This window comes from Peromyscus maniculatus, chromosome 20, assembly GCF_049852395.1.
Source record: "Peromyscus maniculatus bairdii isolate BWxNUB_F1_BW_parent chromosome 20, HU_Pman_BW_mat_3.1, whole genome shotgun sequence".
Taxonomy (NCBI): domain Eukaryota; kingdom Metazoa; phylum Chordata; class Mammalia; order Rodentia; family Cricetidae; genus Peromyscus; species Peromyscus maniculatus.
Window position 1 is genome coordinate 9,827,184 of NC_134871.1, and position 23,930 is coordinate 9,851,113.

The 23,930-nt window shown below is 41.6% G+C and overlaps 1 protein-coding gene across 7 annotated transcripts in view; it reads left to right on the plus strand.

The window, feature by feature from the left end:
- The first annotated feature begins 2,911 nt into the window (after window positions 1-2,911).
- The window catches only part of Samd12 (sterile alpha motif domain containing 12), a 435,192-nt gene continuing 414,173 nt past the window's right edge, over window positions 2,912-23,930 (plus strand). For all 7 annotated transcript variants that reach the window (XR_013046324.1, XM_042264520.2, XM_006982393.4 and 4 more), the window contains exon 1: window positions 2,912-3,042. Coding sequence is in view for 6 of the 7 variants with exons in the window: in XM_042264520.2 (XP_042120454.1) it covers window positions 3,030-3,042 (13 nt within the window). In the remaining variant the exon portion in view is untranslated. The remainder of the gene's footprint in view (window positions 3,043-23,930) is intronic.

The following is a 23,930-nucleotide window of genomic DNA, read 5'->3' on the forward strand; positions in this document are numbered from 1 at the left end:
GACTGGTGGGTGACAGATTTGTCCTGACAGTGGGCAAGGCAGGAAAACTCAAGCTACAACACTTCATTGTTGTTGTATGAATAACAAATAACTAGGTAAAGATGATTTTTAAAAAGTAATGTTCTGATAAGTTAATATGAAAGGACCCAGGTAGGATTCTGTGCACAGAAACCATTGGAATTTCTCAGTGGATGAATTTGAACATTTTGCTGCTCAATTTAGTATCCTTCATTTCTTTCGTTCCTTTTAATTTTAGGGAGAGCCAGGGCCCTATAGAAAGAACACAAGGCACTTGTGCTCTTGGAGATTTCTCAGTGCCTTGACAGGTACATCCTGTTCTAGACCCTCCATGAAAGTTCATAGTTTTTTCTTCCCTCTCTGCTTACATATCTGTTGTAAACACCACTAGGAATGCCATGTCTTCTACTTTGTCCCTCTGACTTGAGTGTGTTTCTCATCATCTGGCTCAAGCATCAGGTTCCTGGGAGGCCGTCTCTTAAGGTTGGTATCTGAACTGTCTCTCATAGGCTTGAGATTTGAATGATTGGTACCTGTTGATACTTTAGGAAGTAAGGGTCTGTCCAGAAGAAACAGATAATTGGGCTTTTAAGGGCTCTAGCTCTTTCTGAGTCTGGCCTTTGCTCTCCACTTCCTGTCTGTTGCTACATGAGGCGTCTCTATTCCACAGTCCCACCATCATTCCTTCCCTGCTATGATGGACAAAAAAAAAAAACACCCTTGGAACCATGAGCTAAAACAAGCCCCTCCTCCCGGAAGCTCCCATTTTCTGGCAGTTTGTCACAGTGATGAGAAAAGTTAGTCAATATTCTTATATATAGTAGTAATTCACTCAATATGTTATTCTTTAGGACTCATGGACTTTAGGACTCTTTGGCTATTCATTGTCCTCACACCAGCATCTATACAACTCCAGCACTAACTCACAATTTAAAACATCTGCTTCGTTGAAGCCTATTGGCTTTTAGTTTGAACCACACAAAATTACTCTATTTAGTTACTCAAAAAATTTCAATATAGGCTATTTTATGTCTTTAGCTAGTATTTCCTTCACATCTTACTTACACTAAAAACAACTAGCAGACACACCAGCTAGAAAGGATATTAAATACTTGAACTGAAATGAATGTTTGCATTAACCGCAGATCCCAGTGATTCTAAAGGTTTAATATTACCCAAATCATTAAAAGTTTGAAAAGAGCTAATGACTTTAAGCTTTTGCTGTGGACTTTTTTAAAAGCCCTAAGGTGATATTTAGGTACATGTGTTTATACAGTCATGGGTGAGAACCATTGGTGATGTCTTTTCTCTGGCTCTTTTTGCTATTCATTCACTCTAAAGAGAAGCTCAATGCTCTGATAATTTAATATATAATAAGCCACAAGGAAGAGGCTGGATTTCACTTTTGTCCACATTTTCAATGCTTGATGGCATATTCAGTTAGAAAATTGTTTTCTCATGGACTCTGCCTCACTGGACAGAATGAATGACTTAGGTTTGATTTGCATAGGCTTCTGTAGACTGAGAATGAAAGTAACATCAGTGGCGTTTAATGGTTACAGAAAGTAGCTTTTAAAATATTATATTGGCATACAGTTACATTACCCCACAGGAGGACAAGCTTGCCCTTAGTCACCAGTAACAAGAACAAAAACAGGTGTGCACATATCTACCCCGAAACAAAGCCGAAAAGACAGTCTTTCTGGTGATCATGATAAAGAAAAGTCAGTGGCTGACAACAGAAGGACCAGAACATCTGAATTACTTCCTTAGCGTTCTTTTGCGAGGCAGCTTAAAAGACAACAAAACAGTGGAGGGTAGACAGAAAAGTTGGGGCTAGATGCTTTCATCACAACAGACATATATAAGCTCAAGTCCTTTAAAGTCTTAACTCACTTCGGAGGTTCCCAAGGCCACTTGCTTATCCCTACTAGGCATAAGTGAGTCTATGTTTTTGAATATAGGAGAAAACTGCTGGGGAGTTTAATTTTCAACAGTATCTTCCAGGTCTGAGATTCTGCCATACACAGATTCCCCATTTATTCTTCCTACTTAAGTGTCATCAGCCAGGCCCAGAGGAAGGTCAGGATCAGAGGCTGAAATAAGCTTAACTATGTACAATGTTACTTATAGGGCTCTATCCAGGAGGTCATGGAACTCCCTAGCCAGGAAAGGTGACAGAGAGCCTCTCATTGTGCAAGCCAGCTGTCCCATGCTCTGATGTCCTATGATGTAATCCTATCCGTTCCTTAAAGATGTTGCCTTTGGGAGATTTTTAAGCTACTCTCCCTGCATCTATTTAACCCTGAGAACAACCAAGAGGATCAGAAGTCAGCTGTCTCTCATGGCGGGATTCCCCACAACCCCAAACATTGCAGGATGCATAGGAACAAGTTTCAACTGCACCCTGTGCAGCAGGTCCCTGGCCCAGGGTGGGGACAGCCACTGACAGCCGGCCGCTCTGCTCTCCTCAGGGACCCAGAATGCCGAGGGTCCAGCGGTCCAACAAGACAGCACATTACCCACTGCCTGCCGCCTCCCGCCCAAAGACCGCTAGGTGCCCAAGAGCTTCTAATTGACAGCTAAGATCTCAATCAAGGGTCCCTCCTCTCAAAGCTGAAAGAAACCAGGCGCATGGCAGTCTGGGAGATGTAGTCCTTTAAAATGCCAACACTCTCAAGATTCCCTCCAGAGTAGCCTAGAAGAGAAAGTAGTCAGTCTGATGCCACGGAGTCTAGCTATACAGTGTTACTGTGGCGGTAAAATTGAACTCCAAGGGACACTTGGGCGGCTTCTTGGGTGTGAATAGAGAGAACGGACTACCACTCCCATGCGGCTTCGCGCGGAGCAGGAGCCGGCTGCTCGCTTTGCGTGACCGCAGCAGGTTGGTCCTGGAGCAGATGAGCGAAGAATATTTAGGCGAAAGCGAGAGGAGGGGCGGGGGGGAGCGCGGGGCAGGAAGAGTACCTCGGCCAAGAAAATTATGCATGCGTTAGGCAAGCTCTGAGAGAATGGCTGTGGAAGGTAAGGGACGCTTGGGGCATTTTAAGTTCCCTCTTAAGCCGCGCACCCCAATTCACACATCCCTGATGAAGCTCGGCTCCGGCGGGGAGGAGAGAAAAGGGGGTGGCGGCGAGCGGGCCCCTTCCCCTTCATACCACTTGGTATATACTCACCTGAGCCCTGGAAGGCCAGGAGGCGTTTGATTCGCTTGCCTTTGAGCGACCTTTTAAGTGCGCAGGACCTCAGGGTAGGAGGTGAAGGAGAGAGCGCTCCCAGTCCCAAGCAATGTGCTGGGAATGGGTGGAAAGCCGGGGAAGTCCAGCGCGAGGGTTCGAACAGCCCGGACTTGCCCTTTTCCCTGTCCCCTACAGCGAGGGTAGGCTGGGGATGCTGGCTTTGCCATCCAAACGTGGGAGAAGACCCTAGCCAGGTGCGTCATCCAGAAGGCTGAGACTGCCCTTGGGTCGAGGACCCCTTGCTGTACGTACCCAGCAGTGGCTGCAGCAGCTTTACCCCTAGAAAGAGGGTGTCTTCGCACCTGTTCCTGTGTAGTCCTGCCCCAGGTTAGCGAAAGTTCACAGGATCGAGGTGTAGCCAGCCGCTTGGATTGGGAAAATTTATTCTTTGAAGATGGCCTTCCTCTTTCCTCGTGTAATTTTGAACTTCGAATTTGATTTGCCATTTGGATTGCACAGCCCTGCCTCTTTTGAACTTTCTGGTTAAGAGTTGGGTCGGGCAGTTTTTGAGGGATCCTAGTTTTCACGTCACTTTCACTTACTTTAGAGCACAGACTTTTTGTTCAGGGTAGTTCCTAGGGGCAAAGGGACTTGTGGAGAAGAAGTGTGTCTAATGTCAAATTAGAGGTCTCATTGTACCTCTATAATGAGATAAAATATGAGTGTGGGGTTACATGGGGAACCTACCTTCACTTCCAGAATTATGGTTCCCAAGCGCACTTAGGGCTACAGGGGACCTGAAGTAAGAAAAGGAAGGTATGGTTGCCAGCTACATCAGGCTGCTTGCCAAAGAGAAATGAGCCTGTTCCTTGCAGGCTACAGACAAGAAAAACCCACAGGGTTTCTTTCTTCTGCCTCACCTCTCTGTCCCAGGAGACAGAAAGGGAAATACTCTGACTCTGAAATAGCAACATGCTCAATCTCATGCTCAACACCTGTAAATGGTTGACACCTCTGGGCCATCTCAGGATCAGAGATTCTCAGCTTGATGCCTTTACTTTCAGCTTATTCAATTGTACCAACCAAAACGATCACCTCCCCAATACACAAACCCCTGCCCTTCTCTCAGGTAGTCAAATAGATAGGTAGGTAGGTAACAGATAGACAATAGATGGATAGATAGAGAGATAGAGATGATTGATAGATATAGGGATAGATAGATAGATTTAAGGTAGATAAGTAGATAGATAGATGATAGATAGATAGATAGATAGATAGATAGATAGATAGATAGATAGATAGATAGATATGTCACAGAAACAGAAAGCCAACAGAGTCCACTAATGAGCTTGAGAACAAAATCTGTTTATCTTCCACCACCTATTCACTTTACCCATCAGGTGACATTGATTATGATCTCTCTTTTGTGTCTCCAAGTGAGGGACACTCCCTCCTACTTGCTGGCAGTCCACAGTGTTCTTAAATATAATTTCCTGTTCACTCTGAGAACTATAGAATAGAATTAGTCATATTTCTTGCCTTGTGGGGGATTGTACCAGTAAAACCAGACCTTGCAAAAACAAGGGTTCTGAAAAGTGAGTGTAGACTTCAAAGAGCTTACGTTATGTTCTAGTGACTTCCTTGCCTGAAATACCTATGTCGTAGACAGGAGTCCCTGGGTCTGAATCACAAGGAGGATTGAAGCAGATGGGTGAAGAAAGTGTTTTAAACTTGCACTGCAAAGGAATTCCTGCCTGTAGTTTTGGCAAAGAGAGTTCTTTCAGCATGAAGTAGGCCCTTCCTTGATATTTTCCTATGGTCCATCAATGCTCAGGAAAGACAACATTTCCTCCAGGAACCCATTCCAGACCTTCCACTCTTCTGCCTCTCCAAGTCATGGGGACCTCCTACTTGACTCTTCCTTAGCACCTGTGCTTAAATCTGCCCTACACTTACCACACTTAGTATGTCTCTCACCGGACTCTGAGGCATCAGAGGAATGGAGACCATACACTCCAATTTCCCAGGCAATAGCATAGACCTTGGACCATAGCAGACCACCAAAAACTGCCAGACCCCCAAAAACTGCCAGTAGATTGCACAACAAACATTCATGGAATTTTTATAATTAACTCCCTAAAGGTGTCCAAATGTCAGAGAAAGGAAGTTTCAAGGTATTTATTCGAGGAAGGGTCCCCCTCCTTAGCCTCAATATTTGAATACTCAAAGCTACTGTTTACATCTGCTGCTCAGAGTTGCATTGTCCTCCTAGCACCAATGTTACTATTAGAATTGTGTGCCTTTGCACCATCAAGGTGCTAAATGTCTTATGCAAAATGACTATCACATACAGAAGTCCCAGGTCATGACCAAACATTGACCAGTTTACACATGTTCACTGAGAAATAGCCAGGGAAAGAGGAATTTTATCAGAGGAACTGGAAAGGAAATATAGTTTGTAATAGCATCTGGACTTTCATGTCTTTGTCTGGAAGAAAAAAAAATGGGCTTGCTACTGTTTGATGGTTGGGAATAGTGTAATAGAGGACAGGTCTTATAGAATGGGGCCTAGGACACAGGTTAACTATAAATGTTACTTTTACTCATTGTCATTCCTTTCCTTTAAGAGGAAGCCCCACTGCTTAGCACCTGTTTTACGACATGACATTTTACTTATTCATGCCAGCCACATCCTCTAATTAGTAACAAATTAGAAGGTTTTTATAATGCGTAATCCTCCTCTTAAGTAAACTTGAACTTGTAAAAATGTTAATTGCAAGTAGGGCCCTTACTCATTTTGCTGAATGTGTGGCTTTCTATTTAACATGGAAAGGGGTGCCCTTTGTTTAATGTTTTATGGCTACGGTCACACACACACACACACACACACACACACACACACACACACGTACACACACACACACACACACGTACACACGTATGTATGTATGTATGTATGTATGTATGTATGTATCACATTGAAGTGAGTTAAAAATGTCCTATTTGTTTCTTATCCTATTGTGGCCTTTTCTTTGTTTTGCATTTATGGGTGCCTAGGCTTTTATATAACTGGCTAAGGCATTAATGTCTTATGTTTAGGTCTTGTGTTTAGCCCAGTGTGTATCCTCTGCAAATGAATGAATAGATGGATGGATGATTGAAAAGTGATCAATTACTGGGTGGAACTATGAGTTGTTTTATTTCTGTTTTTGCATCCATACACACACAACCATGGGATAGAATACCATATTACATCCTGCATTAACGCTGAGATTGTATTGTCATGTTAAATATCTTTAAATGGAGAAGGACCTCTAGTCACCCATTCTCCATCCATAGGACTTATAGGCAGTTCTACTTACTGATGTGATTCTGTCCATCAGAAATGAGTTGTAATCGTATACAGGGAGAGGGGGAACTGTAGAGGTGGTGTTATCTTTGTCTCTGCAGTCTCCGAGCAGTGCCTGGCACTTAGGAGACAACAATTGTTTCATGAATACACAAATAATTCCCCAGATCTGGAGAAGAAGGGTGTCTCTCCTTGTCCTTGGATCCTTCCCTACTCCTTTATCCTTAGCATTTTTTTTTTTGACAAAGTGGGATGAGTGAGCATTCTTCTCACTGTTTCTACGGCAGGCAGGCAGGTCAAACAGAATAGCTCCTCTTAAATGGCAAGAAAATGACTTCCAATTTTCAGCACTAGAAGCTCCCCTCCCATCAAGAAAAGTATTTCAAATGGAAAGCCGTGTGCTCTAAATGACATTTATGATCCGAATTTTCGTTCTTTACTGATCATACATTTATCAAATGGCAGCTTACCACTCGTTCAGATTCTGTAGTTTTTCTGTAATAAGAAGGAAAACACTGCTTATCACTGGGCTCTTGGAAGACTAGGTAATAACTGGAATAGAGGAAAAGAACAGATACTTGTAGCAAAGAGAAGCAGCCATGGGGTAGTGGCTTTTGAGGACTAGGAAATGTGGACCCTACCTACCCACCTTGATTTAAGAACTAAACCCCTAGATAGGAATAACAGTATGAGATAACAATGCCACCTTTATCACAAGCCAATATGGGTCACCATTCAGACTCTGGATCAAATAGTAAGTGAGTGTGTTCACACTGCTCTGTGGGTGAGCTTACCCTTGTAGAGGTAGGTACCCCCTCTCTCACTGACAGCCTGAGAGTAGCCAGAACTGATACCCATAGCTTCCAGGTACACCTCAAAGAAACAGAGACAGGGACTGAGTGACCTGTGCCTTGTGACTTTCACAGGCATGCACATGAGATGACTATCCTCTCTCCACTCGCCCGCCTCAGGAGGGACTGTGAGCAGATGAAGAGAGGGCCTAGAACCATTCTAATGAAACCTTCCTGTGCCATGCAATGGGGAGGTAGCTTCCCTGCCCTTGTATGCTCTTCAGTGCTATCCCACCTGGACTTTTACGACTGCTTTTCATACTTTCTGATGTCGAACCCATGTGTATCTTCCAAATGAATGGATGAGACCTGAGTGAATCACTGAGTGGCATTATGAGTTGTTTGAATTGCATCCCGGCCACCATGCTGAAGAACTCCTGTAGAAGCAGTGAGAAAGTGGGTGTGCTTTCCTGTGAGTGTCTCCATCCAAACTCTTCCAGTTCTCTTCCACTACACATATCATCAAAGGTTCCTTCTTTCTTCTCTTTTGCTTAATTTCATTTTGTTTTCTAGTCCATCAGCTCTGAGTTACCTGTCTCATCAGCTCCTGTTGATCACTGTTTTTGAAAATAAGAATGGTGACTAGTTACTCATCACTGAAAATTCCTAGGGAGTGACTACATGAATAAGAAACCAGGCCTCAAAACCCTGATTGGAAACTTGCTGTGGCAGGGGTTCCTGCCACTCCCATGGCTCTTGCAGCTTTCTCATTCACTCTTAGACAGGGCTTGGTCTAATCCCACGGTTGCCTAACATAGCCCAGCCCTTACCAAATCCTTTCATCTTGTCCTTTTTTCCTCATTGGCTTGCTGTTCTCATATGCCAGAATGAACAAGGGCAGGAATAAAGAAGGCAACAGTGGAAACCTTTCCTGGGGGGATTGTGTGAAGTGCTGAGTCACAGTGGCGGCTGTGGTGACGTGGTCACAGAGAGAGGTCATTAGGAATCTGAAGCCTGTGCTTGAACTCCAAAGATGCTCTGCCTTTGAACCATTAGGAGAAAAGGGGGACTGTTGCCAGCTCTCATTTGTGGTCTTCAGACCGGTTTTATATTCCTGGTGATGAGCATTAGAGTGCTGTCCATGTGCAATGAACTACACCAGAAATGGTGGCAGATGTAATAAGGAAGGGACCTGAGCCTTTCTATTCCCCTGCCTCCTCCTCCCCTACCTACAATTTGGTGAAAGAGAAGCCAAATTCACTCCGTGCTGTAAGTGCTAAATAAAATTACAAGCAACAATAACGTGGGAGGTCTGAGAACAAATGGGGCATTTAGGGACAGGCTAATGGAGGAGGAGCAGCGTTGAGTGAGCCTTTCATTAGGATTTCTGGGTGGGTAGTGGGTGAAGGGCACGGAACATGTATGTATAATGTGTTCTTCCTAATGGGGTTTCCCCCTAATCCTAGTAGTGTGGTTGTTTTGCCCTATAGACAGGAAAGCAGAAGAAAAGGCTCCTAAGTCAACTCTAGCATGTTCTTTTTCCTAAGGGCTCTGTCATTGGCTTGGCTGAACGTCAGTGCTCTCCATTTGGATCTTGCATGAGACTCTTTTGGAAACCACAGGAGCAAGTGAGAAAAGCTGTGCTCTTGTAAATCATGCTGGTTCCTGCCTGGTTTTCTGAAGTGGAATGGAGCAGTGCCACCCTCTCTGAGCTGGCTCATAAGAGAAAATGTGGCTATATTTAGTCTGGTTTTGCTAAAGTGTGGGTGCAAGAAGCTGCTCGTACAGCCGGAGAAGGATGGCTCAGCTGCCAGCGACAGGGGTGGCCCGCCTCACTGCCTCCCACAGCCAACTTCCCATATCTCTGGGGCTTGGAGGAGCAGGTTGGCAAGGGGGATTTCTTTGCTCCCTGCTGTTTCTCAGTTGCCTGGCTGCTGGGGAAGGTATTGGTGCTGTTCTCTTAAGCCCATGCCAAGTCTCAAGTGATTTGACAGATCTCTATGGAGTGCTTGATGGGCGTGGTCCTTGACTATCCTTGAAACCTGGGACAGAATGGGGCTCAGCCCTGCTCTTAGGTTCTTCTCAACCTCTGTATCCTATAGTTGTCATGGTGGGGCCTAGAGCGGCAGTGATGATCACATTACATGTGTGAGTTGTCTAGCTAGGCAAGCTGAACAGTTATGCAGAGGTGCAGAGAACCTTCAGGATGTGTCTGGGCAATGCACTTAGTATTATCTGAGGTGCTTTAGTTCATTAATCCAATAGGAGTACCAATAGACATGACCTCATGCACACACTAAGAGTGTTACCTTAATAATCAAGGGCATGTTTAAGACTCAGTCTGGCAGTTGCTCAGTGAACGCTCACTGAATGTTAAGCCATATGCTGGAGGCCAGGTTGTCTATCTCAACTTAGTATCCTGCCACACTCAGGGCTTAACTTGTCCTGAGGAGACATGAAAAAAAAAATCTATTCACCCCAGGAAGGGCACCAAAGAAATGATTCTACCCCTATGTGAGTTTGGTGAACCAGTACATTTACTTGGAGTCACTTACAGGAGCTTGGGTAAGGATTCACTTAAAGGAGCATGAGCAACTTAAGGGCACCTCCACCACCCAAGAAAAGACAAAGGCGTTGGGCCTAATGAGGGGCTTCTGAATCTCTCCTGAGACTTGTGAGCCTTTCCTTCATTGAACAAGGAAATGATAGCAGGCCTAATCTTGTGGCAATCACGTCAGTAATCTTGAAGCTGCTGCGAGATTCAGTGTGGGAGCTGGCATACCTGACTAAGGACAGCACCACAAAAAGAAGCCATTGTTCCAGGAAGATAGTCAATCAGTAGAGCGCTATCTCTGACCTGAATATTCCCTCTCGCAAACTTACTTAAAAACAGCAGTTTTATATGCCTCCCTGCCCTCTTCACCCATCACTCAGATACATGGTAGAGAAGCAAAGTAAGAGAAATTCCTATCTTTTAAAACAGAAAGATGTTAACGGACTATATGGAAAGGACATGGGTAAACTGGTCAAATGTCTAGGGCCCAATTAAGGTAAGACTGGGTTAGGTCAAATAACTCTTCTGCAGCAGAAAATTTGTCAGAATGTTAGTGTGGTAAGTGCCCAAGAGAAATATGAGAACTTTCTAAAGGCTTAAGCAACATCTTTGGTGAAATAGGATATCCTAAAATTTTCTGGGGAAAAAAAAAGAGATCTCTTTTTCAACGAGGCTAGGAAAATTCAAGTGTGAAATGAAAGATGGTGTCCTGCTGGCATAGATTTTGATGGAGAAGTTATATAACAAATAAAAATAGATTCTTTTTCTGTCTTGAGAATTAACACATATTTATAATTATAGCCAAAATGTGCTTGAAGAGGACATAAAATAAACTTCTTACCTTCTCTTTCCAGATCAAGTATCATTCCAATTGTGTCAATATCATTTTCAGTAGTCTCCATTTGAAGTGTATTCATAGTCTCTCATTCTCTCTCTCTTAATATAGATATCGATAGATATTTCTTAATTATTTCTTGTTCTGTCTTTTATGATTTCATATTCATATTTTAAAGATATTTAAAACTTGGATTATTTAGGTGTGGTTTTTATACAATAAAACTGCATAGTTCTCAGACTTTTGGAAAGCACACATACCCCTGTAACCAACAGTCCAATGAGGATCCAGAACAATTCTAAAGACCCTGAAAAGTTTGGTCATACCTTTTACCCATGTTCCTTGACAACACTGGTCTGGAGTCTGTCCCTGTGACTTTCTCCTTCTAGAATGTCACAGAATGGTATCATACATCTTGTTGCTATTCTAGACTGGTACCCAAGCAATATTCTGTGGGGTGGAAATACTGGCATTTATCGAGAACATGCAGATTCTTCCTAGTAAGTGATGGTTACTAGGGAGCCACTGCAAACAACCTCTTTCAGTTTGTGTGGCTTTCTCATTTTCCTTGTGTGAATGAGAGTGGGATTTCTAAGTTATATAACCTGCTTTTAAAGCAAATGTTTCGGGAGCAGAGAAGATGGGTCAGGTGGCCATGTGCCTGCTGCACAAGTGTAAGGACTTGTGGACAAGTGTAAGGACTTGTATATCCAGACAACTCATGTAAAGCCCATTTGTGGTGGCCATCTCTGAAAACTCAGCACTGGAGAGGGCAGAGACAGTTGGCTTTGGAGTTCATTGGCCAGCCGGTCTTGCTGAAAGGACAAGCTCCAGGTTCAGTGAAAGACCATATAGGGACAAAAGAAAAGGGAGAACAATAGAGGAAGACACCCAATGTCAACTTCAGGCCCCCACATGCATGCACATCAGGTGTGGTGATGAGGCACACATACACATGCACAATCCCCTATCCACAATTAAAAAATAAATAAATTTGTTTAGCCTTGTACAGAACTGCCAAACTATTTTCTTAGATAAAATGTTTTCACACACATAAGCTCTTTTATTTGGATTTTTTTCTCTGTATTAATCATCTCTGGATAATGGAGGCCTCACACAAATAGAGACTTAGATTAACATGGATGTGCTGTTTGGGTAGGATTAGAAGAGGACAGGGGTATGGCTATGACTAGTACACACCCCAGACTTCAGAATGGTGGAAATAGCCTTAAAATGTCACTAACTTTAGCATCTAAAGGAGAAAGAGTTTAAATTTGCTTTTTGAGTAGGTTATGTAAGGAGGTGTCATGAAGGTCTGGACACTAGTTTTGTTACTGTTGTGTTTATGAGAACAATCATGAGATCACGCCAAAGTTGGCTTGGTTTGGGGGGAAATTTGCTAGGCACACAGACCAGAAAGAGAAGATTTGAGAGGCCTTAAAATCTGTGTATAGTGGTTGGAGAGACAGTTCAGTGGGTAAGAGCATGTGCTGCTCTTGCAGATAACTGGAGTTTGCTTCCCAGCACCCATAATGTTCACAGTTATCTGTAACTCCAACTCTATGGGATCTGATGCTCTCTTCTGGCTTCCTCAGGCATTGCTGTCACATGCACAAAACACTACACGTGCACACACACACACACACACACACACACGCACGCACGCACGCACACACATGCACGCACGCACATGCACGTGCACACACACATACTTAATTAACAATAAAATGAAAATAAAATCTTTTACAAAAGCCAAGTTTATCTAGAAAGGAAAGGAAACAATTCACTGTCTCTGAAGGAACTGGTCTTTCCTGCCAACATGGAACCGTTCTACCTGTGGAAGAGTTGGCCCAAGGAAATGTTAGCTGTTTTTAACAGTAGATTAACCTTGAGGAAGGCTCAGCCTTGTGTTTTGCAATGAGAATTGAGTCTCTTATCAGCTGTACATTTATGCAGTTAGGACAGCAGTTGCTTCACCTGCAAAAACTATACATTCTCAGCTAGGAAGTGGGTATGGCGGTAGAACTTCCTCTGAATTCAGCCACGGCCCTGGGGTCATTGCATGGATTTTCTTAGGATTACTATTGAGGTAAAATGCCATAACAAAAAACAACTTGTTGAGGGAAGGGTTTATTTCACTTACACTGTCATATAATAGTTCATCACCAAAAGCAGTTGGAGGGCAGGAACTCAAGCAGGAGAGGAACATGAAGGCAGGAGCTGAAGCAGAGGCCACAGAGGTTGCTGCTTACTCGCTTGTTCCACATTGCTTGCTCAACCTTATAGAACCCAGGCCTACCAGCCGAGGAGTGACCCCACCCACATCAGTCACTAATTGATAAAATACCCTCTATGTTTGCAGATAGCCCAAACTTCTATGGACACTTTCTCAGTTGAGGCTCCCTCCTCTCTGATGTTCTACCATTACATCAAGTTGACATAAAACTAGCCATCACAACTGACCCCTTGTCAATTTGACACATAAACACATCACTTTTCACTTAGAGCCTTTCCTTTCTCATTTATCCCCAAGATGGCACGTTAAAATTAATACCACAATATAAGACATAGAACTTTAAAAGTTCTACCAACAGTATAAATAATGCAAAGTTCAATGTCTGGGATGCGTTCATGAGCTGAGCTCCTCCAAAGGGCTTGGGTCACTTCTCTGGCTCCACCCTCTGCAGCTCACACTGTCTGTCTTCCAGGCTCCTGTTGGTTCCACTCCAACGCTGCTTATCTTTTTTGTGGTCATCTCATCTCCAAAATGCTTGGCTATCTTACTGCGACTGGGCTGCACTTTCACAAATAGCTTCCCCTGGGCTTTTATAGGTGAGATAGGTGATCCACACACATCCCATATAATTCCTGAGGGAATCTGGATTTGTAACAAAACTATTTTTGTAATTCTACACCACTACTCCTCAGCCAAAGTGGGCTTTGTGGGCATACTCACCATATATCTAGGTTCTCGCATTTTCCTCACTTTGTATTGTTTTTATGTTAGCATGCCCCATTTTGGTAGTTTGACTTTAGGTTACTAGTTGTCTTTTAGAAATCTTAGTGATTTATGATGGACAGTATAAAAACAAGATTAATTATACTCTGCCATGTGGATGTTTCTTCTGGGTTGTTGGAGCAGGTCTCTAATAAATTGTCATGATCCTGGCTCACTACACTTTTGCTTTGCATCATTTTCATAAGGAGCACCATGTCTACACTCTTATTACCATGGTTTGCAGATCCTGCCATCCAAGTTCACCTGTGTGTCCACCTTGTATTTGGTGAAATTTTATATTTTTCTTGGACAAGAGATATTTATTGTATGCCTTCTATAAGTTGTACCTCATAAATGGCACCAGATGGTATAAAAGCTTCTAGGGCCATTGAGTCTTTCCCTCCTGCATATTAGTTGAATCATGGATTTGAAATTTATGCTCCAGCCAGATGTGGTAGCCCAATTCTTTAATCCCAGCACTTGGGAGGCACATGCAGGTGGCTCTCTGTGAGTTCAAGGCCATCCTGGTCTACACAATAAGTTCCAGGACAGCCAGAGCTACACAGTGAGACTTTGTCTTAAAACAACAGCTAAATTCTTGTTTTTTAAATGTATTAGAACCAAAACAGTTGGACCTGGGCAAAGGAGGCTACGAGAGCAATCTGCACCCTTTTTCTTTGTATCTTTGTATCAGAGCAAGCTGTGATGCTTGCACAGATGCATCCCACACCACCTTGCATGCCCCTACAATTAACTGTATATTTTTGTTTTGTTGTTTAACTTCTATGGAAAGGTTGGCCATAATATGCAAAGACAAAAGAAATAGGGAAGAAGCTGTAGTAAAAGGTGATGGTATGAATGAGAAATGGCCCTCGTGGTCTCAAGCATTCAAATATTTTGTCCTCAGTTGGTGGTACCGTTTGGTTAGGTTTGGGTGGTCCAGCCTTGCTGGAGGAAGTATATCATTGGGTGTACAGAATCATGCAGTTGACCTGGTCTAGCTTCCTGGAGAGGCATGTGTCATAGGTTTTTCTGGTTAGAGTCCATGCCTCCCGGGGCACTGTGTGCTTTTCAGTTCCTGAGAAACCAAGGCACTCCCTCAGGCAGTAAAGCCTTCAGGCCACCTGTGTTTCTCTGGATTCCTTAGAAGTCAATGAAGTATATAGAAATTTGACAGGAGAGTTAGTTTCAGACATTACTCTTGCACACCTTGTATAGCTTGGAAACGTCATTGTATCCTGGCAACCACCATTATGCTCTGTTTCTGATAAGGATATACAAAGTCTGATTGCTTGGAATAAACTTGTCTCAGCCTCAGTCTTACTGGGACCCCTCCATCTCATGCATATCATGGTGATGATTCATTTTTCACTGGTCATATCAGGAGACTCTGGTTTGGTAAAGAAGTGCTGGCATTTACAATTAGCAACTTTCTTTGAGGTTAAAAAGATATCACCACTTCTCGTTTGTTCTCTGTGCTTCCCACTTATGGTGAAGGGTATGACCTCTCACCTTCCTGTTATTGCTGCTGTGCCTGCCACTTCCCCACTTCAGTGGACCCACATCCCTCTAGAACTGTAATCTGAAATAAACTCTTTCTTCTGCAAGTTGCCTTGGTTGTGGTATTTTATCACAGCAACAGAATAATACATATGATAATAATAGATCCATAGAGAGGGTAGCCATTAGAAATGTTTTCCAGAGGAAAATAGCCAGGGTTGGAAATTATTTAATTGTAAGGAACAGTAGATATGTAATTAATCCTAACTCTTCAGGGGCTCTTCGCAGACAGTACAAGGGAGTCCAAGTTCCCCAGCTTCATGGCCCTCCAAAACAGCTGTGCCCTCTTTCCAGGATCACATCCTGTGGCTAGGAAATCTCTGGATTCATCTTCCTGGGATTACAACAGAACTTGAGTTTCTCCCATCTGTTCTTATTCTTTCCCTGTCAAATGCCTTACCCATATGTTCACACACTGTCTTTCTCACGTGCTTCTGTGCGTACATTTAAGGCAAGAGAGTATGTTGGCAAGAGCAGTAGATACACTGATGTGAAAAGTCTGTGAGTGTAGCATTCCAGAGGGGAGAGGAGAAGAATTTTCAGGAGACTGGAAGAAGCACCCAGTGGAGTCCTTTATCATGTCCAGTGTCAGTGTTTTGTATGTACAGTCAACCAATGAGCGTGTTCTGAGACCTGCCTACTGGCTTTAGCAAGGAACAAAAGATTTTGAAGTCAAATGCAGAAGCAAATCTGCATCATGATAGTTCAAGAAGTTGGTGGGCATCAAGATGAGAAATTATTCTTTTCAGTGTATATTATGTTCATACATGTGTGTATGTATGTGGGGAGGCCAGAGACCAACTTCAGATGATGTTCCTCAGGAGACATCTACATGGAATTTAGGACAAGTTCTCTGATTGGCCATTATGCTATGCTGGCTGGCCAGCAAGTCCCAGGGATCTGCATGTCTCTGCCTCCCCAGTGCTGGGTTTACAACCACATCATCTTGCCTGTATTCTAGGAACCATGACTTACTGGGACTCCCCTTAGTACAAGGAAACTATTTTTGACGTACTTGGACAGAAATGAGAAGAAGAAACCATGTGCATATGGAAAGGGACCATTAGTTATAGTGAGCAAGATCAATGTCACAAGGATCATAAGCATGGACAGAAATTGGAAGGAAGAAAACAATGGACTGCGCCTGGACTGGAAACAAGTTGAAATGGAGGATTTTGTTTTGGTAGGAGATAATTGAAAGCACTGTTTTCTAAGAGTGCATGAGCTAACTTAATGAAGAGGTAATATTTGAAGAGACAAAGGGAGAGAGAAGATAGAAAGAGAAGGCACTGTAGATGGGGTCAGAAAAGGAATACTGTAGTTGACAAATTCATAGCTATTAAAAAGTTAATCTCTGAGTGATGTGATATGCACTGTTCTAAGTGTCATGTATGAACTTACTCATCTTATATTGGTAATGTCATGTAGGGACCACTATCATCCCCATGTACAAAAGGAAGAGAATGCAGAAGGGTAAACTGCTTGTCCATGGTCACACATGGTAAGCAGCAGAGCTGCTGTTGGAACTAAGAAAATGATCATTCATTTTCCATGTAATCATACTTTGGAAATACTAGATTAAGATACAGTTTCTTTTATTCATTTATTTTATTTTATGTTTATAGGGTGTTTTTCCTACATATCTGTCTGTGTACCACATGCATACCTGGTACAGGAGGAGGCCAGAAGAGGGCACAAGATCCACTGGACCTGGAGTTACAGATGATTTTAAGCTCCCATGTAGGTGCTGGGAATCAAACCTGGTACCTCTGGTAGAACAGTCAGTTCTCTTAACTCTCTAACCCCTACATAATGTTCTTTTCAAATGAAACATTCCCGTTTCTTTATTCTGCAGTAACTAAGCAGAACATGGATGGAACAAGAAAGGCTTCTTATTCTCAGGTAGGGGAGGAGAGGGGACTTCCCATTTTCCTCTATTTTGTGTGGTGGGTCATCCTCCACTGTTGTGGCTTAGGAACGGCTGTGTCAGCTATGGGGGTGTACTTCAAGGGGGCACTCTGATCCTGTGGTTGAATAAAAGAAACAAAGGAAAATAGGGCTAGTGGTGGAAGGAAAGGTGAAAAACAGGTTGAGAATAAACCTGGTCAGCTTTACAATTTCACCTGGATAGAAAGCCAATCTCTATTTACTTCTCTTTCCAGGGCACCTTCCTGCTCTTAGCTGCATTAAGATTTGGTTTCCAGAGTTCTGAGGCCACCTCCCTGTATTATTAGGAATGAGATTTTTCAGCTACCACTAAAGCAGCTCTTTGGAACTCCTGCCTCCCTGTGACTGTAGTTTGCCTGGCCAGTTTCTGAATTGAATCTCAGTAGCTGGTTGCTCTGGCATCCATGTGTTTGCTGGGGCTCACCCCAAGACCGTTGTTGTTAAAATCACATAGCCTGGCTTCACAGGGCACAGAGCTTTCCAAGTACTGCTTCTTGTTTGAGCTACAGCCGACCAGCTGGCTGCTGGAGCAGAACTCAGGCTTCCTTTTCAGAAATAATGGTGTGAAGAGTCCCTAGTTCAAGGTCACATCAGATGGCAGCAGAGCTGAGATTCAGAACGGGTGGGTTGATTCTTCTTATTGTAGCTTCTGTGGAGGGGGTGTCATAGAGCCCTCTTTGGGGGTGTTTGTAAGTGGGGTATTAATAGTTGTCTATAGAATTTGTGTTGTTATTTCAAAGGGATCCAGAATTTGTTTTAAATTAAGGACACAGCAACTGGAGCTCATGTGACGGTGCAAAGGAGCCTAGCTGATGGCTCAATGTGATGACAGGTTGAACTCTTTTTCTTCCTCACTTTTTAAAGGTTACTTTTTGTTCACTGGTCTTCACAGCTTCCGAAGAGCCAAACTAAATTAAGGTTAAACTTTACAGATTTTTTCCCCCTGAATATTAAAATCTTCATAGTACCCCTGTGGGGGGAAAAACATCATAAAAAGACAAATAAGAAACTAACAGTAATAACAAGCATTATAACACCTCTGCTTTTAGACACTTGTGATATTAGCAATCAGGATACTCTTTAGCCAGTACGCCCTGATTGACTGTCAGTAGCAGTTCTGAATAATCTTATGAAATAAATTTTAATGTTACTTCCGTTCCGTCCATGAAAAAGATAAGGACCAGAGAAATTAAAGATTTTCCCAAGACCAGCACAAAGTGGAAAATGATCGTGTGAGAATTCCAACTCCTTCGGATAACTTCAGTGTCTGATTTGTTGCTACTAAACATATCTGCTACCCAGACATACCCAATATCTCATCCAAAGACAGTCGGCATTCCTTGGGCTTTATGTAAGCAAACAGCTATACCTAGAATAACACATGCTATTATTATCTAGAATAGCACTTGCTAGTCTAGTAAATCACACCTAGACTAGATAAAATATATTAATTAACACTTCTTTGCATGTTTTTGAATATAAGGGGCTGATTAACCTTCTGTCCCTTAACCTTTGCACTTAATTGGGCCAATGATGGGGAGTCTGAAGAGAGCAAGCATTACTGTCCAAATTTTGGAAGGTATCATCACTTTCTGTTTGCTCTGGGCTGTGGGCTGTTTGTGGTCATTGTTAAAGGCATTGGAAAATACATGGATTAGACTGAAATATGCGTTTCATTGGCTGGTATGGCAGGTCTCTGTGACATAAGGACAGCATTCAAGTTAAGTCAGGAATATACCGTAACATGCTTTCCAGTTAGCCTGACTCACTGTCATCACATTTGCTTATTTGCAGTTACTGTCCTTACTGCTGTGATGTCTCATCCTAGTTTTCAATGTATTCTTTTTACAAGATTTTCTACACCTCTCGTTCTTTCAGGGTCTCATTTCAGTCTTCTTTATCTAGTGACCCCCTAATGTTTCACAATTGTTTACTTCTATTTTGTGTAGCATGGAGGCTGTTAGGTCATTTTTGTTCTTCCAGTAATGGAATCTTTGATTCAGTAACCATTCAGAAGCACTATATTTCTTACAGTTAGACACAAAAGAACCTCTACAGTTTATACTTCTAAGTAGGGTTTTGTTTTGTTTTTTTAATTGATAAAACTTAATTCATTATTTTACATGGAAATATAGACAGATATTCTCTATATGCCAGGAACTGAGATTTGGACTTTCATGAAGTCTCAGGGTTCGATTTCCTGATCTAGTATCTAGGATCATACCTTTGTTTTCACCTTGGTTTTAGTGGAGCACATCTCCCAGCTTCTTGTAACTCTTCCCAAAGAGGGAAGGTACCTGGAGGTGTGCTTCAGAGATCTTGCTCACTGGAAAGAACTTTTATTCTCCCTTTATGCTTAACTGATAACTTGACTGTTTTTTTCTTATGTTGGAAAATTTCTTCCCTTCCCTTACAATTTTGAAGGGTTTAATATCTTATTTCCAGTCTTGAAAACAAGAGAAATCTGATTTCATTTTGGTTCTTGATCATGTATTTGTATGAAATATATTTTTCCTTGAAATTATTAAATGTTCACTATAATCATAATGTTCAGGAGCTCCATAGGACTGCACACTGATACAAGTCTGTTTATATCTGTTGTGTGGTATATATTGGTCTTTGAAGTTAGAAACATGCCATTCATTTCTGATCTTTTTTGAATTATTTATTTGGTTTTATCTTGTCTTTTTTTGTCCATAAAACTTTTTTTCCAGTTTTTCGAGACAAGATTTCTCTGTGTAGCCTTGGCTGTCCTGGAACTTACTCTGTAGACCAGGCTGGCCTCAAACTCATAGAGATCCACTTGCTTCTGCCTCCTGAGTGCAGGAATTAGAGACGTGCACTACCACCGCCTGGCTTTTATCCATTCTTTATCTCCTGTTTTTGATATAAGAAATTGTTGTACTGGATCCTATTCGTAAAATTCTGTTTGCTATTTTTCCCCTGTTTTAAACTTTGATCCCCATTATTTTATTTTTATTTCTAGCTTTTGTAGCATTTAACATTTCTACTGTTATTTTTAAATTTTCAAGACTATACTAGTTTTTGAAAAATCTTTAGTACCCTATGTTGTAGATGTAATATATCTTTCAATATTTCATTTACGGTATTGGTAATAATTTTATATTTTAGTTGAGCTTTACTTCTCTTCTCCCGTTTATTTCTGCAGGTCTCCCCTCCCCACATTTGTTCTTTTTAAATGTTGTCTGATAATATTTGAGGTATTAGGTTCTCTACTCTTGGAAGAGCAGAGTTTAAAAAGTGAAGGAAAGGAACTGTTTTCTAGGTGTGAATGGTATTTATTGGTTCTCATGAGTTGACCAGTTAAATTCAGGACAAGAGAGGAGGTCTCTTACATGATAGCATGTAGATTTTTTTTTGAGCTGGTTATCTAACATGTAAGTCCAGAGCCAATGTCTTTTATTCTACTCCTTTTATTTGCTTTCAGGTATTTTCATATCAAAATGTGTTTCAACGTGTTGTTTCTATGAAAGTCAACAATCTAAATGCATATAGTGTAGTTTTCATTACCAAAGAGGATTCTTTTAAACAGATTTTTCCTACAAAATTTTTAATATTGCTTTTTTCCCACTGATGTATTTGAATTCATAGAAGAACATCTGGTACCTAGTAGATGCTATGAAAAATAATTGTTGATTCAATTCAGATCATTTTAGTAGTATCAGGCTTTCTGAACAATATATAATGGGATATAGGATGAAGCCCAAGTTTCATAACCACCTTTCTTGTGCATTTGACAAAAATGAGCATGCCAATAATGCATTCAGTCCTAAAAGAATGTTTCTGTGTATGGAACTTCCTGGGGCAAGCACAAATATCCTTATAGTTGAGGAAAATGTATTTTAGAGAAACCGATTGTAGTTGACTTGTAAAAGGCATATATGAAAACATTCTATGGAGTACAGACCTGGCAGACTCAGGAATGCTCTGTGTGTTTAGGCACTAAGATTGCAGCTCTTTGAGTCTTGATTCCAGCATACAGTGTGCTGACTGCTCCCAGAGACCTTCCCCATCTGTTCCTTTGTGCTGAGTGGCTCTTTTTAAAGTTAGAATGGAGGAGTATCCCCAAGGGCTAGGACACAGCTGTCTCTTTCCACCCCTCCAAGCTCCCTGTCCCCTCTTTCTGCCCCTACCCAACAGTTCATTATGAGGGTAGAAATGGAGCTGAGAGCTTACTGTTGCTTAACTTGGCTCTTTGGGACAACCAATTGTCAAACAACAGCTCAGCAGTGAGTCTAGTCATGTTATGCAGAAGATTGCCTCTTGTCCTTCATTGTGACATCTGAACTTTAGCTCCCATGGAGGGATCTATGGGCTGAAGATCCCCTGGGGGTGGCGGCAAGAAGAGAACTACTGTACTGAAAGATAATTGTCTCTAAACATTTGAACTTCTGATAGCAAGATGAGCCCACACTAGGCTTATTTGTTAGTAGGTGAGTAAAGAAAAGAAGGTTATATTAAAAATAGGAAACTGAGGAGAATTGAGTGCCTGGAAATATTGAGACAGAGACAAGCCATTCAGTAGTCATGGGGGGAAAATAATGTATTGAGCTTTATAGCTACATTATATGTTTAGTCCAGGAAATAGAGTCTACAAACATAAATTTTTAAGAATCTAATTTAATAAATGCTTGTATAGAGCAAAGTAATATTAGAAATTAAAGAATTTTGAAAAGTTATGCAACACAGCCATATTACCCTATTTTAAATTAACATTTTAAAACAATTGTCATCACATGCCTATTTTATATCTCCTTTGGGAAGAAAACAGAAAAGATTATCCATGGATTTACCTTCTGAATACAGCCACTATGAGTAGTTGGCATATTTTATTCTAACCTTTTCTCTGGATGGTTTTTAGTTTTGCATAGCAGTCATAAGACATTTTGATGGCTTTTTGTGCAAATCTTTGGTCTTTGGTTGAAGTTGACTGTGGCTGTATTCTGATAATACATGTCTGTGATGTGTTCTTTTCTTGTCATGAGGCTGAATAAGCAATGCCTTAGTTCTTGGCTTGAATAAATTCTCTATGATGCTTTTTAACATAAAACATTGTTGAGATTAGAAAGTGAATAATCCTTAGAGGAAAGAAGGGTGATATGGATTTCACAACCACTTAAAAATAACATATATGAAAAAAAATAAGCAGAAACATAAAAGTGGCTTGGGGAACATGTAAAACATAGATAAGACTTTAAGGATCTTCAGATGGGAAAGAGTCTCTCAGTGACTGTTGGACACATTATTGATGTATGGTAATATTTATTAAATGTAAGTCATTATTATATAAAAGTGATTATTCCCATGCCAAAAGAAAAGAGTCTTTATATCCAGAGGCAAGAAAAGGAAACTATAACAAAGTCATGGCTGAACCGCAATTGGAAATTCCAGTCTTGTTCATTTCATCTTGTCATGACCCTACACAGACTCCCCAAGTACCATCCCAATAAAAATGCTGCTGCTAAACCATGCAATTTTCATGAGTTCCTTTTATAAGTGGTATACTGTGACTCAATGAATTTATGACTCTGGAACCAAATGTGGAAAACATGAAGATCACAAAACCTTGAATTCCCCTCATGTAGTCAGACTTTCTTTGGACCACCAGCTCCCAAATGACATGGAGACTTCTTATGAAACCTTGTTCTTAGCTTAGGCTTGTTCCTAACTAGCTCTTATAACTAAAATTAACCCATTTATATTAATATGCATTCTGCCAAGTGGTTTGTTACCTCTCCTCCATGCTATAAGTCTGCTGACTTCCCTCGCATCTCGATGTCAAATACCAACGCCTCTCAAATTCCTTCCCAAAGTTCTGATCTCTGCTCAGAAGTCCTGCCTATCCTCTCCTGCCTAGCTATGGGCTGTTCACCTCGTTATTAAACCAATCAGAAGGCACCTTAGGCAGATGAGGTAAAATAGAGACATATCTTCACAGTGTATAAAAACAGTATCCCACAACACCCCCACTCCCCACATCCTGTCAATTTCCTCATTTAATTCATTTTCCTGTGCAAGTCAGAGGTCAACAAATGAGGGCCTGTATAGAGTTCTATTACAATATATTCATGCTCATTAGTTTATACAATATTGTTTAGGTACCATGAATGTCAGCTTCTGCAGTTCTAACAAATGGTATGATCTGCAAAGTCTAAACTCTTACTGCCTGTTCCTTCATAGAAAAGTATTTCAAACTCTGGATTAAATGCATGATCTACAAACCCCTTGCCATCATGATTACCTTTGTTCCAGCTTTGGTCTTCATCTTTTTCACATCTGGAGAATCCAAACACCTCTAAACTTAGTTTTTCCATCTTTAGTTTTTTACTCCGCAGATGTGTTCTCCATGGAGATAGGATCAGTTTTTGAGTCTTCAAACAACAGATTTTTTTTTCCATTTTGAACCCTACAGAGGCATCCAGCTCTGCTGTTGATAAAAATCCAAGTCCTTACCTAATACAGGAGATGAGAAAACTGCCACATTCTGCCAACATCTGAAGACTCTTTGACCCCAACAGACTAGATTTTGTTTAACATAATGTGTACTATATGGATTCTAAGGCTTATGAATTGCAACACAAACCTCAAGGCTCGGGTACGAAACTCAAGTTTACTTCCTGTCCTTAGACACCTTCCTATAGATTTAGACTTTAAAAGGCTTGATCAGCTTTTCTCATT